General features: G+C 36.9%; 1 protein-coding gene across 1 annotated transcript in view; it reads left to right on the top strand.

Annotated features, from left to right (window-relative positions):
• Positions 1–20,069, top strand: part of KDM6A (lysine demethylase 6A) — a 142,925-nt gene extending 122,856 nt beyond the window's left edge. The window contains exons 23-31 of the mRNA XM_032449218.1: positions 1,294–1,358; positions 1,461–1,535; positions 3,250–3,398; positions 6,348–6,462; positions 8,250–8,437; positions 9,676–9,817; positions 14,252–14,378; positions 15,292–15,462; positions 15,725–20,069. Of these exons, the coding sequence (XP_032305109.1) occupies positions 1,294–1,358; positions 1,461–1,535; positions 3,250–3,398; positions 6,348–6,462; positions 8,250–8,437; positions 9,676–9,817; positions 14,252–14,378; positions 15,292–15,462; positions 15,725–15,781 (1,089 nt within the window). The 3' untranslated portion in view covers positions 15,782–20,069. The remainder of the gene's footprint in view (positions 1–1,293; positions 1,359–1,460; positions 1,536–3,249; positions 3,399–6,347; positions 6,463–8,249; positions 8,438–9,675; positions 9,818–14,251; positions 14,379–15,291; positions 15,463–15,724) is intronic.
• Positions 20,070–20,467: the final 398 nt, after the last annotated feature.

Genomic DNA, 20,467 nt, shown 5'->3' with positions numbered 1-20,467 from the left:
CATTATGTATAAATGAAATTGCAGAAAAGCTAACTTTAATAAAAGTATGTGATTGCATATCCTCATGTCAGCAGGAAAGCCTCAGCTTTGTTTTTGCATCAAGAAGCAACTACAGTATTTTCTGTGTTGTTTTTGTTTTTTTTTCTCTGCTACAAATTGGTGGTAAAAATGTAGTACATAAAATAATTTTCATAATGTCTTTTTTAATGTCATTTTTCCCTCAAAAATCACAATGACACTGTTTTAAGTATATGTGTTCCTTTTTCCTAACACTGCTGTGACCTGTCCTTAGATGACTTTTGTAGTGTTCAGTAGTGTTCAAATGAAAGCTGAGTTTCTCCTTTCTACAGATATAGTTCTCTTGGCTTGCCTTAAGTGACCTTTTCTTTCCCCCCCCCTCTAGCAACTATAACATTGCTTTTCCAACATGTTTTACAGTATTTCATAAAACCAACATTGCTCAATTCTTTTTTGTTCCTCTTTGTCCTTCGTTCAAAGAATGAATAGGACTTTCTCAGGTACATAGGGCACTTTGATGTCTAACAACTGTCTCATTCAAAGCAGAAAGTCTTTGGACAGCATCCAGGCAGTTCTTTCCTGCTTTTTGTCTTACTTTCTCCTTCTGTGTCTGTATACTTGTGAAAAAGGAAGTTTTTAAAATGGGACTTGGAGCTCACTGTGCTAAAAAGATGAAATTACATCACTTAATGCTGGTTAGACTTTTTCCACTAGTCACGGTCCTGGCTACTGCAGTGCTAAAATAGCAGATGGCCATTAAAAATTCAAAGAACTTTGTATAATGGATATTATAAAGTGAATTTTATAAATATTAGCCAGCCTATTTTCACATCAGGAGACCTGTTTAACTTTGAAGGCAGATAAATGCTCTGGTCTATAAATGTTAGATTGGATTTCTTTTTACCTGCATAATGAAGCAAACCCAGCACATAAATCTGTAACTCTAATATAGGTTAGCAGAAGAGTTTACAGCATACAAATGTCCTGTTGTCCTGGCCTGAACTTCACTGAATTTTTATCACAAAGATTTTTTTTTTTTGCATCAACTTTTGACAAATAGGTGGTTTTTATTTGTTTGTTTATTTTCTTAATGGTAGTGTTCACATGACATCCTGGATGCAGACACTTTAAATGTTGTACCACCATTTTGAAACAAAAGTTATCACTTCATACCTCTGTATGCTGATGTTTTTATGTATATGTTTTTTAATATTTAAATTATTTAGATGTTGCTGATTAAATAAATGATAGCATTTCCACAATTGTATTTTATAGGAGGAAAATGAAAAGAAGAGTCACCACAAGGACCACTCAGATAATGAATCCACATCTTCAGATAAGTAAGTGTGGTATAAATATGGTAATTTTATAGTTAGATTTGTGTGTATTTTTACACTATTCCTATTTTCACATTCGCCTATTGCTTTTTTTAATATTTGCAGTTCTGGGAGGAGGAGAAGAGGACCTTTTAAAACAATCAAGTTTGGGACCAACATTGACCTGTCAGATGACAAAAAGTAAGTTTGAGTGCAGTTCCTTTTGCTCAAAATGGTATTCTGCACTGTTACGCTTCTTCTGGAAAGCTAATGCATTCTTCTCAGAAGTCACTTATTTCCTGATAAGCCAATTCCTGTTGCAAGCTCCATTGCCATGTTATTTTTTTAATCTGTTGTTAAGTTGTTGTTATAAATCCCTCTCACCTTAAAATCTGTTTTTGAGTTTGTCTTTGCAGGATCTTTAATTTTTCAGTAATTAACTTTTAAATTCCATCAGTTACTCTTATTTCCAGTAATACTTCTAACACAGTCCATTTGTTTCACTCTGATGCTTTAAATTGTTTTCCCTTTTTGCCCCCCTCTCTCAAACCTGCTTTCATTTATTTTATTTCCATTTTCTCTTAGCTCTTGCTTTTCCATCCAGAAGCAGAGCTCAGAATATGTAGTGAAGACCGAATTGATGTATATGAGCAAAAAAGCCATGATAAAATTAGAAGCATAAGAGTAATACAGAGTATTCTTCAGACAGGAGATTTCTGTGAGACCATGAAATAGTGGAAAGTAGCTCAGAAAACTTCAGAAAGTTTCAGAAATACACAGAAAGCATTCTTTTTTTTTGTTTTCATCCAGTAATAATTTTTTATTTGGTTCAGTCTCTGCTTGGATCTTTTTTGGCAACGCGTACTATTACTGTTCCACCCACTGCAGTACAAAAATTCTGATTCACTTCAGTTAGGAGAACAGGAGAAAATGTTGTAGTATTGGAAACAGGAGAATAAGGCTTTCTTAGGATGCTAATGAATTTCTTGCAGCATATTCTGTGTGCATACATACTTGATTAGAGATTGTTGTGAGATTTAAAATAAGGTTATATATTTTTCTAAAGAAAATTCTGTCTTACAAAATGACTGTCAATAAACTAACCCTTAGAGCAGTCCATTTGGATAGAGAACTTAACCCTAGGAATGACTAACCAGAGTTTCATAGAAATTGTGTTTTGATAATTTAAGTAGTTCTAATAGAATCACACATACATCCCACATCTTCTGATCTTCAGTCTCAAGTTGTGATACAAAACATTTTTTCCCCTGAACTGGCTTGTCATAGTTAGGATTGTATTTGGAAATATTTTCAAATTGTAGGGGTAGCACAGATACCAGTGTGACATTACAGAGCTCCACATAAGTTTGGAGAGATTGTATTTGGAGATGTTATCACTAATAAAAGCATTCAGTTCCATAGCACAGCTGACTTCATTCCTGGTTATAACAACCATGTTTGCATGCTAAACTACGTTCAGGCAGTCTTCCTAGCAAATGTCATGTCATAATATCATTTGGCTCTTGAAAGCATCTTTAACAGTATCTGACTGGTTTAAGAGCATGAGGAAAGCAGAACTTTGTGTTTATGGAAAAGATACGATGTACACCAAGGTATAAACTAAAAGCATAGTTTTCTTGTGATACAGCACCAGATTGAATAACTGCAAGATTGAGTTAGGTCACCAGGTCTTCTAGTTCACAGTTAAAAGAAATTGACGTTTAAATTTCTCTAGTAGTCAAATAAGGTTATTGCATTCTGTAAAGTTCCCTTTTAAAAGATGCTAAGTTACACAGCAGTGAGTCGTCTGCTCCTTCATCTCTATGCTAACGATTTTCTGGAAATGTTTTTATTTCCCAAACTCTTCTAAGAGTTTCAGGGATTCACAGTTTGTCAATTTGCTATTTTGCTGCAGGTGGAAGTTGCAACTCCATGAACTGACAAAACTTCCTGCTTTTGTACGTGTGGTATCAGCAGGAAATCTTCTAAGCCATGTTGGTCATACCATCCTGGGCATGAACACAGTGCAGCTGTACATGAAGGTACCGGGCAGCAGGACACCAGGTGAGTATAATCTTTGCATGGGAAAAAAAAAAGACGGGGGGGGGGGGGAGGGACGATCTACTGCTATGGAACTAATTAATCTGCTCTGCAGATTTTCTGTACTTTATAGCAGGCATGAATATGATAATGAAGTACATATTCATTATTTGTTAATTTCTTGATTAACTGAATGTGCAAGTACAAAACACTAAATTATCTTTTAGGGGAAATTTCTGAATTTCTATGAATACTTAGTAGTTGCCATTCTAATCCCTTGCATGTAACACTGGATTCCGGATTCTTTAAGGGAGTAAGAATGAGTTCGTATAATCAAACCATGTTTGTAATTTGTGAGCCTTGAAAGTTTTTACAGACTTCTCAAGTAGGTCTTGTATAATTGTAGAAATCACTATACTTTTAAAATTCTTCTCTGCTGTCTGAGAATAGGGCTTCATAATGAGTAGTGCTGTGCTATGACACTATTGTGGGTTAACCCTGCTGGGCAACTAAGTGCTGCACGGCATCTCACTCACTCCCTTCCCAGTTGGCTGTGGAAGAGAATCAGAAAGATAGAAGTGCAAAAACTCTGGGGTTGAGACAAAGATATTCTAATATGTCACGCAAAGCTGTGCATGCAAGTCAAGCAAAATAAGGAATTTGTTCAGTGCTTCCTACTGGCACGCAAATGCTTAGTCAAAATAAATTCCATCCCAGCCAAATCCAGTACAGGCACTGGACTGATGCTTGGGAGATCATGGAATGGTGAAGTGACTTAGTTCAGAAGGGACTTCAAAGATCATCTAATTCCAACTGTCCTGCCGTGAGCAGGATTACCATCTACTAGAACAGTCTGCCCAGGGCTCCATCCAGCCTGGCCTTCAACACCTCCAGGGATGGGACATCCGCAGTTTCTCTATGTAACCTATTCTAGTGTTTCTCCATTCCCTGAGTAAAGAATTTCCTCCTAATAGCTAATCTGAATCTTCCCTGTTTTATTTCAGAGCCATTTTCCCTTGTCTTATCACTATTGGACCATGCAAAAAGTCTCCTTTTGTTTATAAACTCCCCTTAAGTAATGGAAAGTCACAGTGCAGTCTCCCTGGTGACTTCCCCATACTCCCTCATGGGAGAGCTGCTCCAGCCCTCTCTCTGTTCTTCCTTGTTAGTCTCCTTTGGACCTGCTCCAGCAGCTGCAACATCTTTCTTGTACTGTGGACCCCAGGCCTGGCCATGGTGCTTCAGGTGTGGCCTCATGAGGGCAGAGCTGAGGGGTACAGTCACCTCCTTTGCCATGCTGGCCACCCCTCTTTTGGTTCAGCCCAGGATATTGTTGGTCTTCCAGACTGGAAACTACAGGCTCACATTTGGCTGTTCATCCACCAGGCCCCGCACATCTTTCTCAGCAGGACCGCTCTCAGTTAGTTCTCCCAGTCTGTACATGCATTTGGAATTGTCCCAGTGTAACTGCAGCACCTCGTACTTTTTCTTGTTGAACCTCATTCAGTTTACATGGGCCCACTTCTTAAGCTTATCCAGGTCCTTTGGGATGGCATCCATTCCTTCTGTTGTGTCATCTGCACCACTCATCTCAGTATCATCTGCAAACTTGCTGAGGGTGCACTCAGTCCCACCATCTGGATCACTGATAAAGATAGTAAAGAGCATTAATACCAAGACAGGCTCCTGGTGGATAACACTTGTCTCCAGCCTCCACTTGAACATAGAACTGTTTACCACAACCCTGTGCTGTGACCATCTAGTCAATTATTTATCCACTGAACAGTCTAGCCTTCAAATCCACGTCTCTCAGATGTAGAGATAAGGATGTGGTGTGAAATCATATCAAAGGCTTTGCAGAAGTCCAGGTAAACATCATCTGTTGCTCTTCCTTTGTCCAGTAGTGCTGTCACTCCATCATAGAAGCTCGTCAGATTGGTCAAGCACAGTCTGCCCATGGTGAAACTGTGCTGGCTGTGTTTGATCACCTCCTTCTCTTGCACGTGCTTTGACACAGCTTCCAGGAGGATGTCCTGTATCTTACCAGGCACAGAGGTGTGAGGTTCACTGGCTAGTAGTTTCCCAGATCTTTCTTCCTACCCTTTTTAACTATGGGAGTGATGTTTCCCTTTTTTAAGTCACAGGAGATTTCATCTGATAGCCATGACGGAGCCATGACTTAGCAACTTCATCTGCCAGTTCCTTGGGGACCCTGGCATGCATGTCATCAGACCTTGGAGACTTGTACACATTCAGTGTTATTAGAGTCTTGAACTTGCTTGTGGCTTCCCATGGGAGTGATTTTGCTCCTTCAGCCTGCACCTAGAGGTTCAGCAACATGAGAGATGTGAGAAGGCTGACTGCAAGCGAAGGCTGAGGCAAAGAACTTGAGTGCCTCAGCCTTCTCCATGTCTGGTGTCACTTGTCCTCTGGACTATGTTCTGGAGTCTGTTAGTGCTGAAGTACAACTTCAAATAATATTGTTAGGGATTGTGATTCAGCTCCTCATCTGTCAAAAGCAGGTAAGATCTGGCATTCCTACATTGATTTTTGAAAGCTCCTTGGGACGGATTTTCTTACCACTTGTTTGTTAGTGCCTGAAGTCATGAAGTTTTTCCTCTAAATGGGATTGTCAAAAGCTATCACAAACACATTATGTAGGGTTTAGTATCTTGAAGCATTGATTTCTACAGAAAGGAAACAGCTGAAATATTAGTCAGATTCATTAGTCAGATTGGTAGTTCCAACTTCTCATTTTGCACAAACTAACAAAAGCAGAATTCTGTTGATACTAGCAACTTAATTGCATTTCTTGACACTGTGAAGCACTTAAATAGTGCATATAATAAGTTTATGAAAACTGAAACTGTGATGTAGGGGTTTTCTTTAGTAATTATATCTTACTTTGCATTTTCTTGGTTATTTTGATAAATCAGCCTTACAGAAAGTGTGTTTATTTTTTCTAAATTTCAGGTCATCAAGAAAACAACAACTTTTGTTCAGTAAATATAAATATTGGTCCAGGTGACTGTGAATGGTTTGTTGTCCCTGAAAGCTATTGGGGTGTCATGAATGACTTTTGTGAAAAGTAAGTTGTGCGTAATGCTCCCTATTTTCTTTCAAGTTGCCTTTGTTTTTCTCAGACCTAACGGGACAAGGGGAAGTACTCATTTAGGGTGTTTTTATAAGTGAATTTTAATGGGTTTTACACGTAGTATGAAAAGTCTTTTATAACAAGTCAAAATGTAAAATCTGGAATGTTTGCAAGATATGGCATTTGTGCAGTGTGCAGGAGCTTGGATTGCCTTCGGTGCTCAGTGATGGCTTTGCATTACCGGATAATCCATCTCAGTCCTTTTTGTTTGGCTAGCCTCTTTATCAAGCACACTAAAGCTACCATTTACACTTACCAAATGGTGATGCATTTGTGATTACCTTTAGGACTGTTGCAGTAGGGTGATGGAAAAACTGGGGGGTGAAGGAGCTGGATTTTTGTTTTGATAGGCCTTCTTTTTTGATTGTTTAGTTTGTTTTTAGGAGTGTTGAAGTATTTTCCTGGTATTTTATATTGTTAATTTTATTATGATTAATGTATACGTCATATCCATGGAATTACACAGCCATTGGTATTTTGGCATGATTTCTTGCTACATCTAATGGGAGAGCTCAGTTTACTTGAACTCCAGGAAACTTCATGGCATGCTTTGCATACACTTGCAGGTTTGTAGCCTACGTAAAAAAGACAAGGTGCAATGACTATTGGTAATAGTGGTTCAGCTCTATGATTAGAATTTGTGTGTTCCTCCCTCAGTTGCACATGTGCTTAAAAAAAAGGGTAACTGGGAGCAGTTGTTTCCTGCCTTTAGGTTGTTTTCATTTGATCTTAAGGGGACAGGCATTTTTTACTTATATCACCCATTTAAAACTGACTTAAACTCATCAGCTTTCTTCAGAACTTTCCCAGGGTTCTACATATTCTTCTCCGTGCCTATTTTCTGCTTGTCTACCGACAACTGCTCTTATTTAATCAAAGTTGATAAAGATTACTCACCTCAGAATTGTAATTCCACTGTCAAAAATGCAATATCTGTAATGACAATAGGCCTGGTACCCTCATGCCACTGCCCTTTCTGAAAGTAAAAGAGAGACTAAAGGTTTGGTAACCTCATAAACTCTCCAGGGTGTCTGATAGAATCACCAAATGGTCTTTGAAAACTTGCCAGTGATCTTTCGTGCTGCAATAGAAAGATGCACCATGACAAATATATGTATTTCACATTACCATATTGGAAGACTCAAGATTTCATTGTTAGGAAGTCCATATGGAGGCTTTTTTTTTAATGCTTCTCAGGAGGGGTAGCATTTCCTGGCTGAACATAGCATAGACCTGTGAATAGCAGCTGAGATAGTGCCAACAAGTTCTTGTGCGGACGAGCTTTGCACGCTTGCACTGACAGCATGAGTACATGTTTTGCATTGTTCTAAACAGAAAGCATTCTTAAGAACTGTGTATAAAATCAGTCACAGGTTAAAAAAAGCATCATTCTGCACCAGTGTCACACTATATCTAACAAGAATTCCTCTACCTCAGCATTAATAATGCTGGGAAATTGAAAGGAAAATAGAACTTAACTCTAAGCCATCATCTCACTTTGCATAGGCAGATGGTTGAACGTTTTAATATTGCAGTACATAAAACAGAACTGGGATCAGGAGTTCTGTAGGTGACATTTCCCTTTTGACTAGTCCTCCGCATCAGGGATGCAGAAAGTATGTACAGTGGTGATCACTTTTTACAGGTAATGTTGTTGAAGTATTGGCTACTAATACATATGCTGATAAATGCTGAGGGCTTTATTTTTCACACTGTTTCAGGAACAATATGAATTTCCTAATGGGATCTTGGTGGCCAAACTTGGAAGATTTGTATGAAGCCAATGTCCCAGTTTATCGATTTATTCAAAGACCGGGGGATTTGGTGTGGATAAATGCTGGCACTGTTCATTGGGTTCAGGCTATCGGCTGGTGCAACAACATTGCTTGGAATGTTGGCCCTCTTACAGGTATAGTTGAATAATGCATTGTAATAATGCATTGTAAGGTAATTCTATGCCATAGAACCTTCCATTTCTTAATAATTTACTTCAGTTTTCTGGACTGAAAAATGAAGATACAGCATTTTAAAACATTATGTGTGGAAGCCTTAAATAATCCCATCAGTAATAGGAAAAGAAAGCAGCAAGAGTGCTGTCTTTGTTCTCCTGCATTTAATGGACTTCTAAAACTTACAGTAGCTTATCAAACACAAGCAGAATCAAATGTTGAGAGGAATTTGCACACCGTGTTTTTTTTGACTTTCTCTTCCAAAACTTGTTCTACCCAACAGACTGTACTACAGCATGAAGACTTGTCTAATCTCCCCTCTTCAGGATAAAAGATACCTAATAGCTCCTTAACGAAAGCATCAGAAAATGCAAACAAATTGTGAATTTTTTTTTAAACAAAGGAGTGTGAGGTTTACTCCTCTGGAAGTCATTATTTTTCAACCATGATTTAAGATTTTTAGGTGTGAGAATGGAAGAAAAGTTCTTAGCTAAAATAAGGAGATTCTGTCAAGCAATTGAACAGATTGTACTTCCAAAAAAACCTGTTTTCTTAAATAGTTTAAGGTGTATCTTTATTTCATTATGGTGCAATAAATAGTATATCTCCATGATTATGTGACTGACTGATACAGAGCTTACGTGTTCAGTCACAGTAAATTTTGCAAAACAAGTTTTTGAAAAGGGTGGGGTGAGGAGGCTGCTTAATCAAAAAGTGTGACTCACTGCACAAATCTCTCAAGGTGCAGTCTTCGTTTTCAAATTACATACTGTAGCATTGTAAAACGATAAAAGGCTATGCAGACATCGCAAATAGTCTGCAAATGTCTGCAAGATACAGACATCTCAAATGTCGATTTTTTTTGTGTGTCAGAAGCTTGAAAATTATTAAGTAACACTTTCTGAAAAAGTGTTCTCTGTTCAGCGTAGAAATTGAACAGCTGTCAGCAAATTCTTGTTTTCACATGTGGTTGTTACTGCTGTGTACTTTGTGTTCTTTTAGCATCTGAAATACAATAAATATCTGCTTAAAAATAAATCATGTTGAATTTAAATGTAGTTGCAGGGAATGGGTTATTCAGAAATGCTGTTTAGTCTCACCATAAAAAAGGCTAAATTTTTGGTATAATGAAATAATTTTGGGTTCTGATAGTACTTATTTGTTAACTAACTGCTTCTGTAACTTTCTTTTTGTATAGCCTGTCAATACAAATTGGCAGTGGAACGGTACGAATGGAATAAACTGCAGAGCGTGAAGTCCATAGTACCTATGGTCCATCTTTCATGGAATATGGCTCGAAATATCAAGGTCTCAGATCCAAAGCTTTTTGAAATGATTAAGTAAGTTTTATTTGAGCATTTACTGTATCCTTTTCTTCTTCAAGCATAAAACGAGATCTATAAATAGGCCTTTGTTAGATTTCTGAGAATCAAGCCAATATGATTTAATAATCTGTTGTTTAAAGAATGAAGCCATTTGTGGATATTAATTTTATTACATTGAAATTGATATTATTGTGACATGGCTTGAGAATGGTCCTCTTCATTGTTCTTAAATATGCCGTAGATTCCAGCAATTTACAGAAGCAGTCAACTTACGTAACTAAACCTGTTCAGAGGATATACCGCAAGACATAACAAATTGAGATCACCAACTGAAGTGCTACATTTACAGTGCTAGTCATTTTTATAGCAAAATTTAAATTAATTTTACATTTTTAGAACACCTCTTTAGTTAAGGCTCACACACCATCATTTGGCAATCCAATGCAAATGTTTTAAATAAAGACAAATAAGAACTGGAAAGTCACCTTCCCTTTGCTCTTTCTTCTGAAGAAAGAATTAATTGATTGATGTGTGAAATGATAATTGTGTATAGTGACATTTCTTAAATACTTATTCCAAAATGTAGAAACATTTCAGACTCAAAGCATCTTTACTAATGTTTTTCTAAAGAGTGCAACTTGAAGCAAATATAAATCTTCTTATCTAGGTTGAGGAATAGATGGACGTTTCAGCATATATCCATCATAAGCTTGTCAGAAAGAAAGTGGGAGAATGAGTTCCACAGTAAATGACTCATCATGAGAATACTCTGGTGGCAGCTCTCTGTTTTTCTTCAGCCAACCAGAAAAGCCTTTATCTTAGTCTTTTCAACATACTGGATCCACAAGCATGAAATCCTGTTATGTTTTGCCTTAAAATGGGCCTTGAAATATGGATAGGTTAACCTGGAAAAGAGGAGCAAAGAAAATCAGATTTTTCCCCTAGTAGAATTTACTGTTGACATCTGAGTGAGATTAACTTAGCCTTGAACAGCTGTTGCAGAATGAGGGAATAAGTGAGATGGTAACTTTTTAAGGCACAGAAGTGTTATAAGTTGAAAACAGTTCTGTCCCTTCAATTAAGCCGTCAGTGATCATACTCAAGAATCCAAAAAAAGGGAGAAGAGAAACCGATAGTATGCTGTTGGAAAGGAGAAAGAAGGGGAAAAGAAGCAGAGCTTGAGAGGAAGCCAAGAAGTCCTTTAAGAAAAAAACAAAAAGCTAAACCCTTATTTCACATGTGTATTTATCTTCTCTAGTCCAGCAGGCACTGTAAATCTCAGAACAGCTCTAGAATACTTTCTGCAAAATATGATTTTAATAATTTGGCACCCATATTTTTGCTTTTGTGCAAAGTTGAGTCATTTTTTTTTTTTTTTTTGTCAATGGTTTAGGTTTAGGAGAAAAATGTGACTGAGCATAGCATCTTTCCTCAAGAGAAATCTTAAAATGTTGCAAAGGAATATAGAGAACAGGATGGCTTCCTGTTGTCATCTGGTTTGAAAGCAGCTGAGTTGTTTTTTTGTTTTGTTTTGTTTTTCTGTAGTGAGATACCTAAATTGTTAGATGTATTTTAGAAATAAAGTCACTGAGGAACTGATGTAGACTTTGATCTTGCATTGCACACTATAGCATTTCCCATGCTACTGAAGACACTTCTGTCTTGTTAGTTGTCTGACAACTAACCCAAGTTTCATGCTTTGCATGTGAGAGAGAAGACTCAGGGATGATCTCTAGTTTGTTACATCTCCTAACAGTAATGTGGAACAGCTCTTCTTTGTGGTCACTTCTGTAGTTGTGGTACAGCTGTGACTAGAAGCAGCTTTCACCAGAATACTCTGTTGAGTATATGGCTTTAGCCTTCTGTAGATATTTTAAATGCATAAACCTTCATGAACCTCCTTACATTTGGTGAGCAGTTACATAATTTTCCTAACTGATTGTTTGAAGGAGGGCTGTCTTGCTCTAGATAAAAGGAGCAAAATCTAAAACTTTCTCACGAGATTGTTTTTTACATTTTATACTAACAGTAGAATCTTGACTGGAAATGCAGACAGACAAAGTGATTTAAAGTTTGACTCGAGAAAAGAAAAATTAGCATCAGAATCACAGAATCACAGAATTATCAAGGTTGGAAAAGACCTAGAAGATCATCTAGTCCAACCATTACCAATACTTCCGGCTAAATCATATTCATACACACAACATCCAATGTTTCTTGAACACTCCCATGGTTGGTGACTCCACCCACCTCCCTGGGCAGTGCATTCCAATGCTGACTACTCTTTCCAAAAAGTAATACTTCCTAATGTCCAGAACTTAAATGAGAAGTCAGAAGGCTTTTACAAATGTATCTGTGGAAAAGAAGAATTTTAGAGGTAGTAGGAACATAGTAAAAAGGCCAGAATAAATAGTCCCAGAGTAACAGGAATAGCAAGTTCTTTTACAAAAATAGTTATATAAATGTACAAGAGCAGGACATGGGAGAAAAGATTTTGCACAGAATCGTGTACATTTTGATATTGATAGGGAAAATAAATTACTCAGACATATAACGAGATCAGGTTCATATTGCTGTTGGGATGGTCTTTACTGGGTTTCTCAACACACTTAGAGAATATATCAGAGTGATGTCTGTTTTAAGATCTCTTAAATATTGGGATTTGACTGGACATGATTTACTCATACTTTGTCATACCTATTAAAATCTTGAGAGAGAGTGATTGTCCAGGTTTTTTAACTCAGTTCTGACTGTGCAAGAATAAAGGCAGGCATACAATACTAAAAGCCCACTCAGCTTAATCATTGTGACTCTACACACCATTTTGGCTTTCATGTTTTAGGAAATTGTGATATGCATTTTCAAGGTAATACTTTATGTGCTGTCCCTCATTCTTTGATAGCATGAAATAGTTAACATTGCCATTACTCAAATCTGAGTTTGGTCTAAGGACAAGTAATGCATCATTTAGCTACTGTTTTTGGCTTTGCTTGCAAATTAGGCAAACATTGCAGTGGTGTTGCATGCGAATTACACTTTGAGCAGTTCTTAATTCATGGCTGTAGCACTAGGAAGCACTTTGAAAATACTTTGAAAACTCTTTGGAAGTGAGGAATGGAGCGCAGTGGGTTGCAAGTGGGTAGATGGGCTTCTAGTTGTTATCTGACATACCAAAGACTGTTCCAGATGACAGCAGAAGGAGAACATTACAATGATAGCTTTTATTTTGAAACAGGTTAGATTGCACAAAAGAATGCTGTACTGAAGTTAAGGAGCTTATCATAAGCATTTCTACATTAGCCTAAGATTCAAGTGCATTAACGTGTGATCTACCACATATGGTTGGTCGTATGTGATACCATGTGCCATCATGAGTTCCATTAACATCAAACTAGAAAAGTGTGGAGGAGTTGCTGCTAACTGAGCTGTTTGGTTTCATTGAAAATGAGTATATGAAAATACGTTCAATGTAAAAGCAAACTTTCAGTTTTGGGTTATTTTTATGAGGGTTTTAATGACATTGCAGACTTGTTTTTAGTGAAAATGAATGATCTGGGTGTAAAAAGTTAGGAAAACAGTATTGCAGTTTAAGACTGAAATTCTATTAACTGTTTGGTAACCCACGAAACAAATATTTAAGAAAAACACAGAACATACATATGGCATGCTTAGGGTTTTAAAATGGGAGAAAAATCAAATTGAAAACATTTTGATAGAACTCTTAAGTGCTTTGTTTTCTGTCCAGAGTTTATTCTTCCCCTTTCATTTTTCAGTCTTCATTCTGCATCTAATGAACATGTAATGTAACCACCCTGTGGAGGAGAAAATTACAGGCTGCACAGACAGTGGCTCAAATAAATAAGATAGCTGAGAACTAAAAATAATTGTAAATAACATTGTAACTTAGAAATCTGGTGACCTATTTTGCCAGCTGTTTTTTTTTGTTTTTTTTTTTGTAATGTATCTATCTCATACAATGCTAGGAAAGAAGTCACAGTTTTTTAGTAAAGAAGAAAACTACGTAGGTTTGTGAAGATTAAAAGGTTGTGGTTTTTTTTTTAGCTTTGGCATAAGCATGTCAGGGAATTGTTGATTTTAAATTGTCCCATTCTTTTCTTCATAAAATGTGTTAAAAATTCAGGTTTTTTGTCCTTCCCCTTCTCCCCCGCCCCCTCCTGTTAAGGGACTGACTTTCATTACATTACAGAAATGTACAGAAATGAAATAAATGTACACAGAGGTCCATAATGATGTGATCTAACTCATACATGAGTCATGTGTCCAGTGATTCTTATTAGACAAGTGTTTCTGAAGTCCTAGAGGAAGAAGCTTCAGCTCCAGAGTCTCTTATGAAATTCAGGCTGTTTGTATCTTACTTGACAGTGTAATACTGAATTGAATATACAGCTGATTGCCTTTGCAGTCCTCTGATCCTGATTTTGGTTGCAGGTATTGCTTGTTAAGAACTCTCAAACAGTGTCAGACACTGAGGGAAGCTCTGATTGCTGCAGGAAAAGAGATTGTCTGGCATGGGCGAGCAAAGGATGAGCCAGCTCATTACTGTAGCATTTGTGAGGTCAGTAAATAAATATATGTTGGGATTAGGTATTGCTGTAACGTTTGTTGAAATTTTGACATATCTTTTGTTGCTGCTATAAACAAACTGCAGCATCTGTGGTATGCTATAAGCACATATATGCGATACAGAACTGTCTTCAAAGAGCACAGCAAGCTATTTATTAAATACAGGCTGTATTATACTGCTGCCTTTTCTGGAGTACATAGAAATTGTTACTCATGAGGTCAGTTTTCCATTCTCAGTTATTCTAAGAAGTTGCTACCCCTTCCTGCATATAATTTGATCTGCTCAGCTTCCTTCTGAATGTATATCTGTGTTCATTCCAGTAATCAACAATAGCCCCAAAGGAGGGAGAATATAAGTGCATTTTCTTCATAGAAAATGTTTTACTGAATTTTTTTATTTTATTTGCTATTACTCACTCCTTTGAAGTATTGAATAGTAGTGTTTGTGAAGTATAAAATAAAGTATTTTCCTCCTGAAAATCAGTATAAAATTATTTTCTGATCAAGCTTCTTGGGCAGGATAAGTGTGTGACTGAGTAGTAAGGGAATAAATTATGACTTTCTTTTTACAGGTAAATTTGAAGAAGAGAAATTAGGTATAATTGTAATAAACACTAATCTTACTGAGTGACCCCTGTTCAGAGTATGAATCCTGCCTTGTTAATACTGACCAGAAGCTTTTCCACAGAGCCATTCACGCAGACACCCTAAGTGTAATGTTAGTAGTGGCTTTATGTCACCTCAGTGCCTAAACCTTAGCAGGATGGATTTTCCCTAAACAAATATATTTTTTCACTGTGTGTTCTCAGGATAAGAGTGTAAATCTTAAACCGTGAAGGCTGTATTTTCTTTAACTTTTTACAGATGAAATTGTAACAATTGACTTTTTGTTTCCTATCTGACAGGTGGAAGTCTTTGATCTGCTTTTTGTCACTAGTGAGAGCAATTCTCGAAAGACCTATGTTGTACATTGCCAAGACTGTGCACGAAAGATAAGCACGAACCTGGAAAATTTTGTGGTGCTAGAACAGTACAAAATGGAGGACTTGATGCAAGTCTATGATCAATTTACATTAGTAAGTCAAATTAATAAGTGGATGCATAAGTACATTATTTGTAAAGCAGTTGTAGGCTGTCTTGGTACTCCATTGTATGAGTACCATGAACTTTCTGATTCAAATGGAGGTTTGGGTTATGTGTGATATTTACAAAACAAAACTCTGCAGAGTCAGAATTATGTGAAATAGTACAGTAACTTACTGCAGAACGTAAGCACTGAGTTTTCAGGAAAAGTATGATGTTACAATTCATAAAGTTGTGGCTTTAAAAATCCAATAGAGATCACCTGGAGACCATAACTGGATCAGATGGAGATGGGAAGAATCAGGACAGTGAAGCTTGGAGAAACTAGCACCAGGTTCAAGAGCATCTCTAATACATTGGTTGTGGTATGAAGTCAGTATAGCAGCAGAGCATCCTATGCACTGAGACCCCTTCCTCCCCCTCCCCTTCCCACCCTCTTCCAAATCAGCACTGTCCTTCTGCTTAGCAAGTGGATGCTCTCAAACAGTTCTGTCTTTGGCTTGGGGCCTCCTTTGCATTTCAATTTAAAGCAAAAAGCCACTTTGCCATTATAGCTTTGTGCTATATATGGCAGCCTCCTGCTTTGAACTGTGTCAGCACAACTGTCCTAACATTTCACCCAGGTTTCGTTGTTTCAGGCAAAGATGGCTTGTTTGTAATCACAATGAAAGCAATGCTGGATTTATTTATGATAAGCCTTGCCTTTCTGTCAAAGGAGACAAACATTGGACAAAGTGTTCTGAGAATTTCATGTTGAATTAAATACAGCAGCCCAGAAACAGCTGTGCCTTTTTGATTCATTTCCAGGTGCTGCAGAAAAAGTATGTTTAGATGATTATTTCATGTTATACAGGCATGATAAGTTGTGACCTTTGAGCTAATGCCTCGAGGTTCACCAGTTGAGGCTGGTGAGAACACAGGATCGTGTCCTCTGAACTTAAGTCCCTTCATTGGTTCAACAAAGCCTGAGATGGCTGAACTTCTGTTTGCTCTTTTAGAAGCCCGTTGTCACTACAGCTGGTAAAATACTGCAATTCTGAAGAGATAATGCATTGCAAAAACAGCATCTAAATAAACACCTATTCACAGATACACCGTCCATCTGAGCAGGATGGGCAAGAACATTTTTGTATGGAAAAGAGAGAGGAATGAGGGAGAGTGGGAGGGGTATGTTTTTGTCTGTTGTATCATTATATAGGAAATGGTGGTAGTACAACTGTGCCTAGAACAAGGGTTCTCAACCTGTAAACAGCTCTTTGCCCCACCAGAGCCCACACCTGCAGTCCTAAAGAACATGAAAAATTGTTCTGTAATGAAATTTACACACAGTATCACTTTTTTAAAAGGCTTATAATTTTGATTGAGAGGAGTCATAACCTACAGGAGAAAGGTTGAGGTTTGTGGCACATCGCAGAACAAGGTAACCTTAGATGGCAAAGGTGATGTAGGACAAACAGGTTCAGTGCTTGGGGTAAAGTATCAGGAACAGTAAATACAGGAATTGCGTAGAATTAGTATTGCATAGTTGAGTACTGTAGTGTGATTTACAGTGTCTTTAAAGACAGAGCAGCTTCTTGAAGGGATTCCACATCATGGCAGTACTGATGAGTGGGAAAAGAGAAGAGGAAGTGCCATCAGAAGTCCAGTATTTTTGGTGATAATGTTGCAAAGAACAATAGTGGGGAATAGATATTTTCTAGACCTTCACTCTTAAGGCACTAATTAATCACAATTGAAAACAAATAAATAAGTAAAGCTCTGCTCCCATATCAGAATCTCGATCCTTTCCACAGATAACCTCAGGATTATATATTATTGTTTATGTAGCGAGAAAGTGAAATGCAATCTGCAAGGTATTTGGAGAGCCACAAAGGGATGACCCACCCATTCCAGTGGTGAACAGGTTGAGAATCCCTGTTTTAGAGTATATAAAGGTATATCTACATAAGCCCACATGGAGCTCTTTTCTGCCTCAACAGGGCTTGTTTTGGCAGCTCACATAGTATCAACTCAGATATCCTCACAGTGTGATCCAGCGTGCAGCATAGGCAAAATCCTAACACTGAGTAGTTGAATAAGTTGGAAAAAAAATGCTGAAACCCACTGGACAAAGTCCCAGTGTATAAAAACCATAGTGTTTGACTTCAAACTGTCATGCTCACCATTTGCACAGATTTTTGGTTAAACAGCTGAATTCTACACCCTTGTAGAAAAGGTAATTTAATGTTTTCTTTTTCAGGCTCCTCCATTGCCATCCTCTTCATCTTGACATTTTTTCATGGACATTAAATGAAAACTTTTCTGATATTCAGGAAGTGACCCAGTTCTGCACCACTGATTTTTGTAGCTATCCCGTAAGGCTGCTGGCTGAAAGCTGTGTCTATGCAACCTTCCAAGTGCGGAGTGTCAACCAACTGGACAGGAGAGAGCACTGCCTCCTACTCCAGAACTCAAAACAAATAAAGCTCATCCAGCTGTACTTCAAAAAAAAAAAATAATAATTCCATGTTTTGTATATATCTGACAAAACTGGCAACATTATACAGACTACTGACTTGAAGACCACCTCTTTTGTATTTTCTCTGTTTCTGGGCTGATGAGTTGGTTTCATCCGTTTTTCCCCTTCAGAATTTCCCTTGGAAAAAGTACTAGCTTAGCTGGTCATTTCTTTGTAAGGTAGTTAGAAGTTTTAAGTCTTTCTTTGGGCAACTTTTTTTTTCTTTCTTTTTTTTTCTTCTTTTTTTTTTTTTTTTTTTTTTTTAATGTGAAGAGTTAGGTGATAAATTTCTTTCTTTCTTTTTCTTTTTTTTTTTTTTTACTGCTTTTATGTTTTCCTGTCTTGTTTTGAAACCATGACGGTTACACTTTTGGTTCCTGAATAAAATTTAAAACAATTAACAGCCAAGTCACAAAGATAAATGGGTTGCACATAGACTAAGGAATAAACTTCAGATTTGTGATTTTTGTTTCTAATCTTGATGTAAATTTACACTATTTATAAATACATATTTATTGCTTGAAAATATTTGTGAATGGAATGCTGTTATTTTTTCCAGATTACCTGCCATTGAAATTTTAAGGAGTTCTGTAATTTCAAACACTACTCCTATTACATTTTCTATATGTAAATAAAACTGCTTAGCATTGTACAGAAACTTTTATTAAAATTGTTTAATGTTTAAAGTTTTTCTATTGTTTGAGTTTTAAAAAGATTTTATGTACAGTGCCCAGTTTCTGTTCTTTTTTTGAATCTGATTATATATATTTTATATATACTCTTGTGCTTGTGTATATATATAATATATATAGAAACTCGAATATAAATATGTGTATAAAGATTTAGAGACTAAATTTTTCTCGTTTTAAGTTTTACATCTATGGTAGATTTGAGGTGTCTACTGTAAAGTATTGCTTACAAAAGTATGATTATTTTTAAAGAAATATATGGTATGTATCCTCAAAACATAAAATGACCTTCAGACTGGTTTATTGTTAAATTGCACTTTTTGCAATAACAGACCAATAAATAGTTGCTGCCAAAACATAGTAGTAGAAAATAAGTAATGGCTAAATTCTAAAGCTCTTCAAGAAAATGCCGGGTTTGACAGGAAGTTTGGCGCTAGTGTCAGAGGAGAAATGTAAAAGGTGGATTGAAGTTTGGGTGGGGATGGCGTCCACAATTCAACCAAATCGTAACTTATGTATCACAGGATGTTCTATTAACAACCTACCAAGTTAAGACTGAATCGCCTTGGCGTCATTGTTGACCCCTTCTCCCCCCCACCCTAGCCCTCCCCCCCCCAGAAAAAGGACGTTGTTGTGATATTCTATTGTATTTTCACATATTTTGTAATACAAATTCACTGGTAAATTTTGGAAGCACTAGGTTTATCTAGGACAAGTTTATAATATATCATTGTAACAGTTTGCAGTTTTAATTATGGTATTTATTTTAAGTCTCTCCTTTCTCATTAGCTTCTTGAGAACGCATTAAATCTGAATTCCAGAATGGATAGCTTTCTTATCGATCAGAGTTGACTGATGCGGGAGGTTCTGCATCAAACGATTTCTCATAATTTCTCATTAGTGGGGTATGTTAGTGATTGCGTTGTTAAATTTTTTGTAATCAATGTGAAGTGTTAAAAGGCACAGAGCATGCTGGTAGTTTATTTTGAACAGAAAGAAATTGCCTCTTACATTCGTAGCTTCAAATGAAGGGTGTTTTAATGAAGAATCAGTACACAGCTCGTCTACTGCTGTTACGACAGTTTAACTCTAGTTACAAATAACTTTTTTTTTTTTTTTTGCTAGTTCTTAAAACGGTTGGGCAAAAGGATATGGGGATTGAAGAAAAATATAACGCTCTTGCCAGCAGAATTATCAACTAGCAGTTAGGAAGCCAGTATTTACAGTTCTGTAAAGATGTAAGTCTCAGCTCTTGATAACAATCTCTACACACCATAATTATTATTATTTTTTTTTTACTTATGTATTTTATGCAGTCATAAATATTGTAATCTTGACAAACCATGCTGCAACTGAAAAGCTACTCCTTTACAGTAGTCTTAAACCCAAATAAAAGCAAGATAACTTACCTCAACTAACAGCAAACAGAAAGTCCTCGTTTCTCAGTGCTATGAAGGGTATTGCTAAGTAGGGAAAGAGCTACCACGTGCTGATCCTTTGGAAAAGACAATATCCCATTACCAGGGGAAGAAAAGTTGTGTTTTACCGATGAACAAGTAGACCAAATCAATTGAACATCAGGCAGTATTGTTCACTCTGCATGAAGGTTTTGTCACGGATTTGAATTGCTGCAGGGCTTTAATATTTTGCAGTTTTAATACTTCTTAATTACACTATGCTCCTAAACTATGGACAGTTTTGAACTATAAGCTGCTATGATTTAGAATGCTTTTGTTTCATTTTATTAAAAAAGCACAAGTTAATATTTTATCAGTTGTAGTTATTACGCAGCAGTTCTGCTTCTCAGTTTGC

This window comes from Coturnix japonica, chromosome 1 (assembly GCF_001577835.2).
Source record: "Coturnix japonica isolate 7356 chromosome 1, Coturnix japonica 2.1, whole genome shotgun sequence".
Classification (NCBI taxonomy): domain Eukaryota; kingdom Metazoa; phylum Chordata; class Aves; order Galliformes; family Phasianidae; genus Coturnix; species Coturnix japonica.
This window is presented reverse-complemented; position numbering and strand designations above follow the sequence as displayed.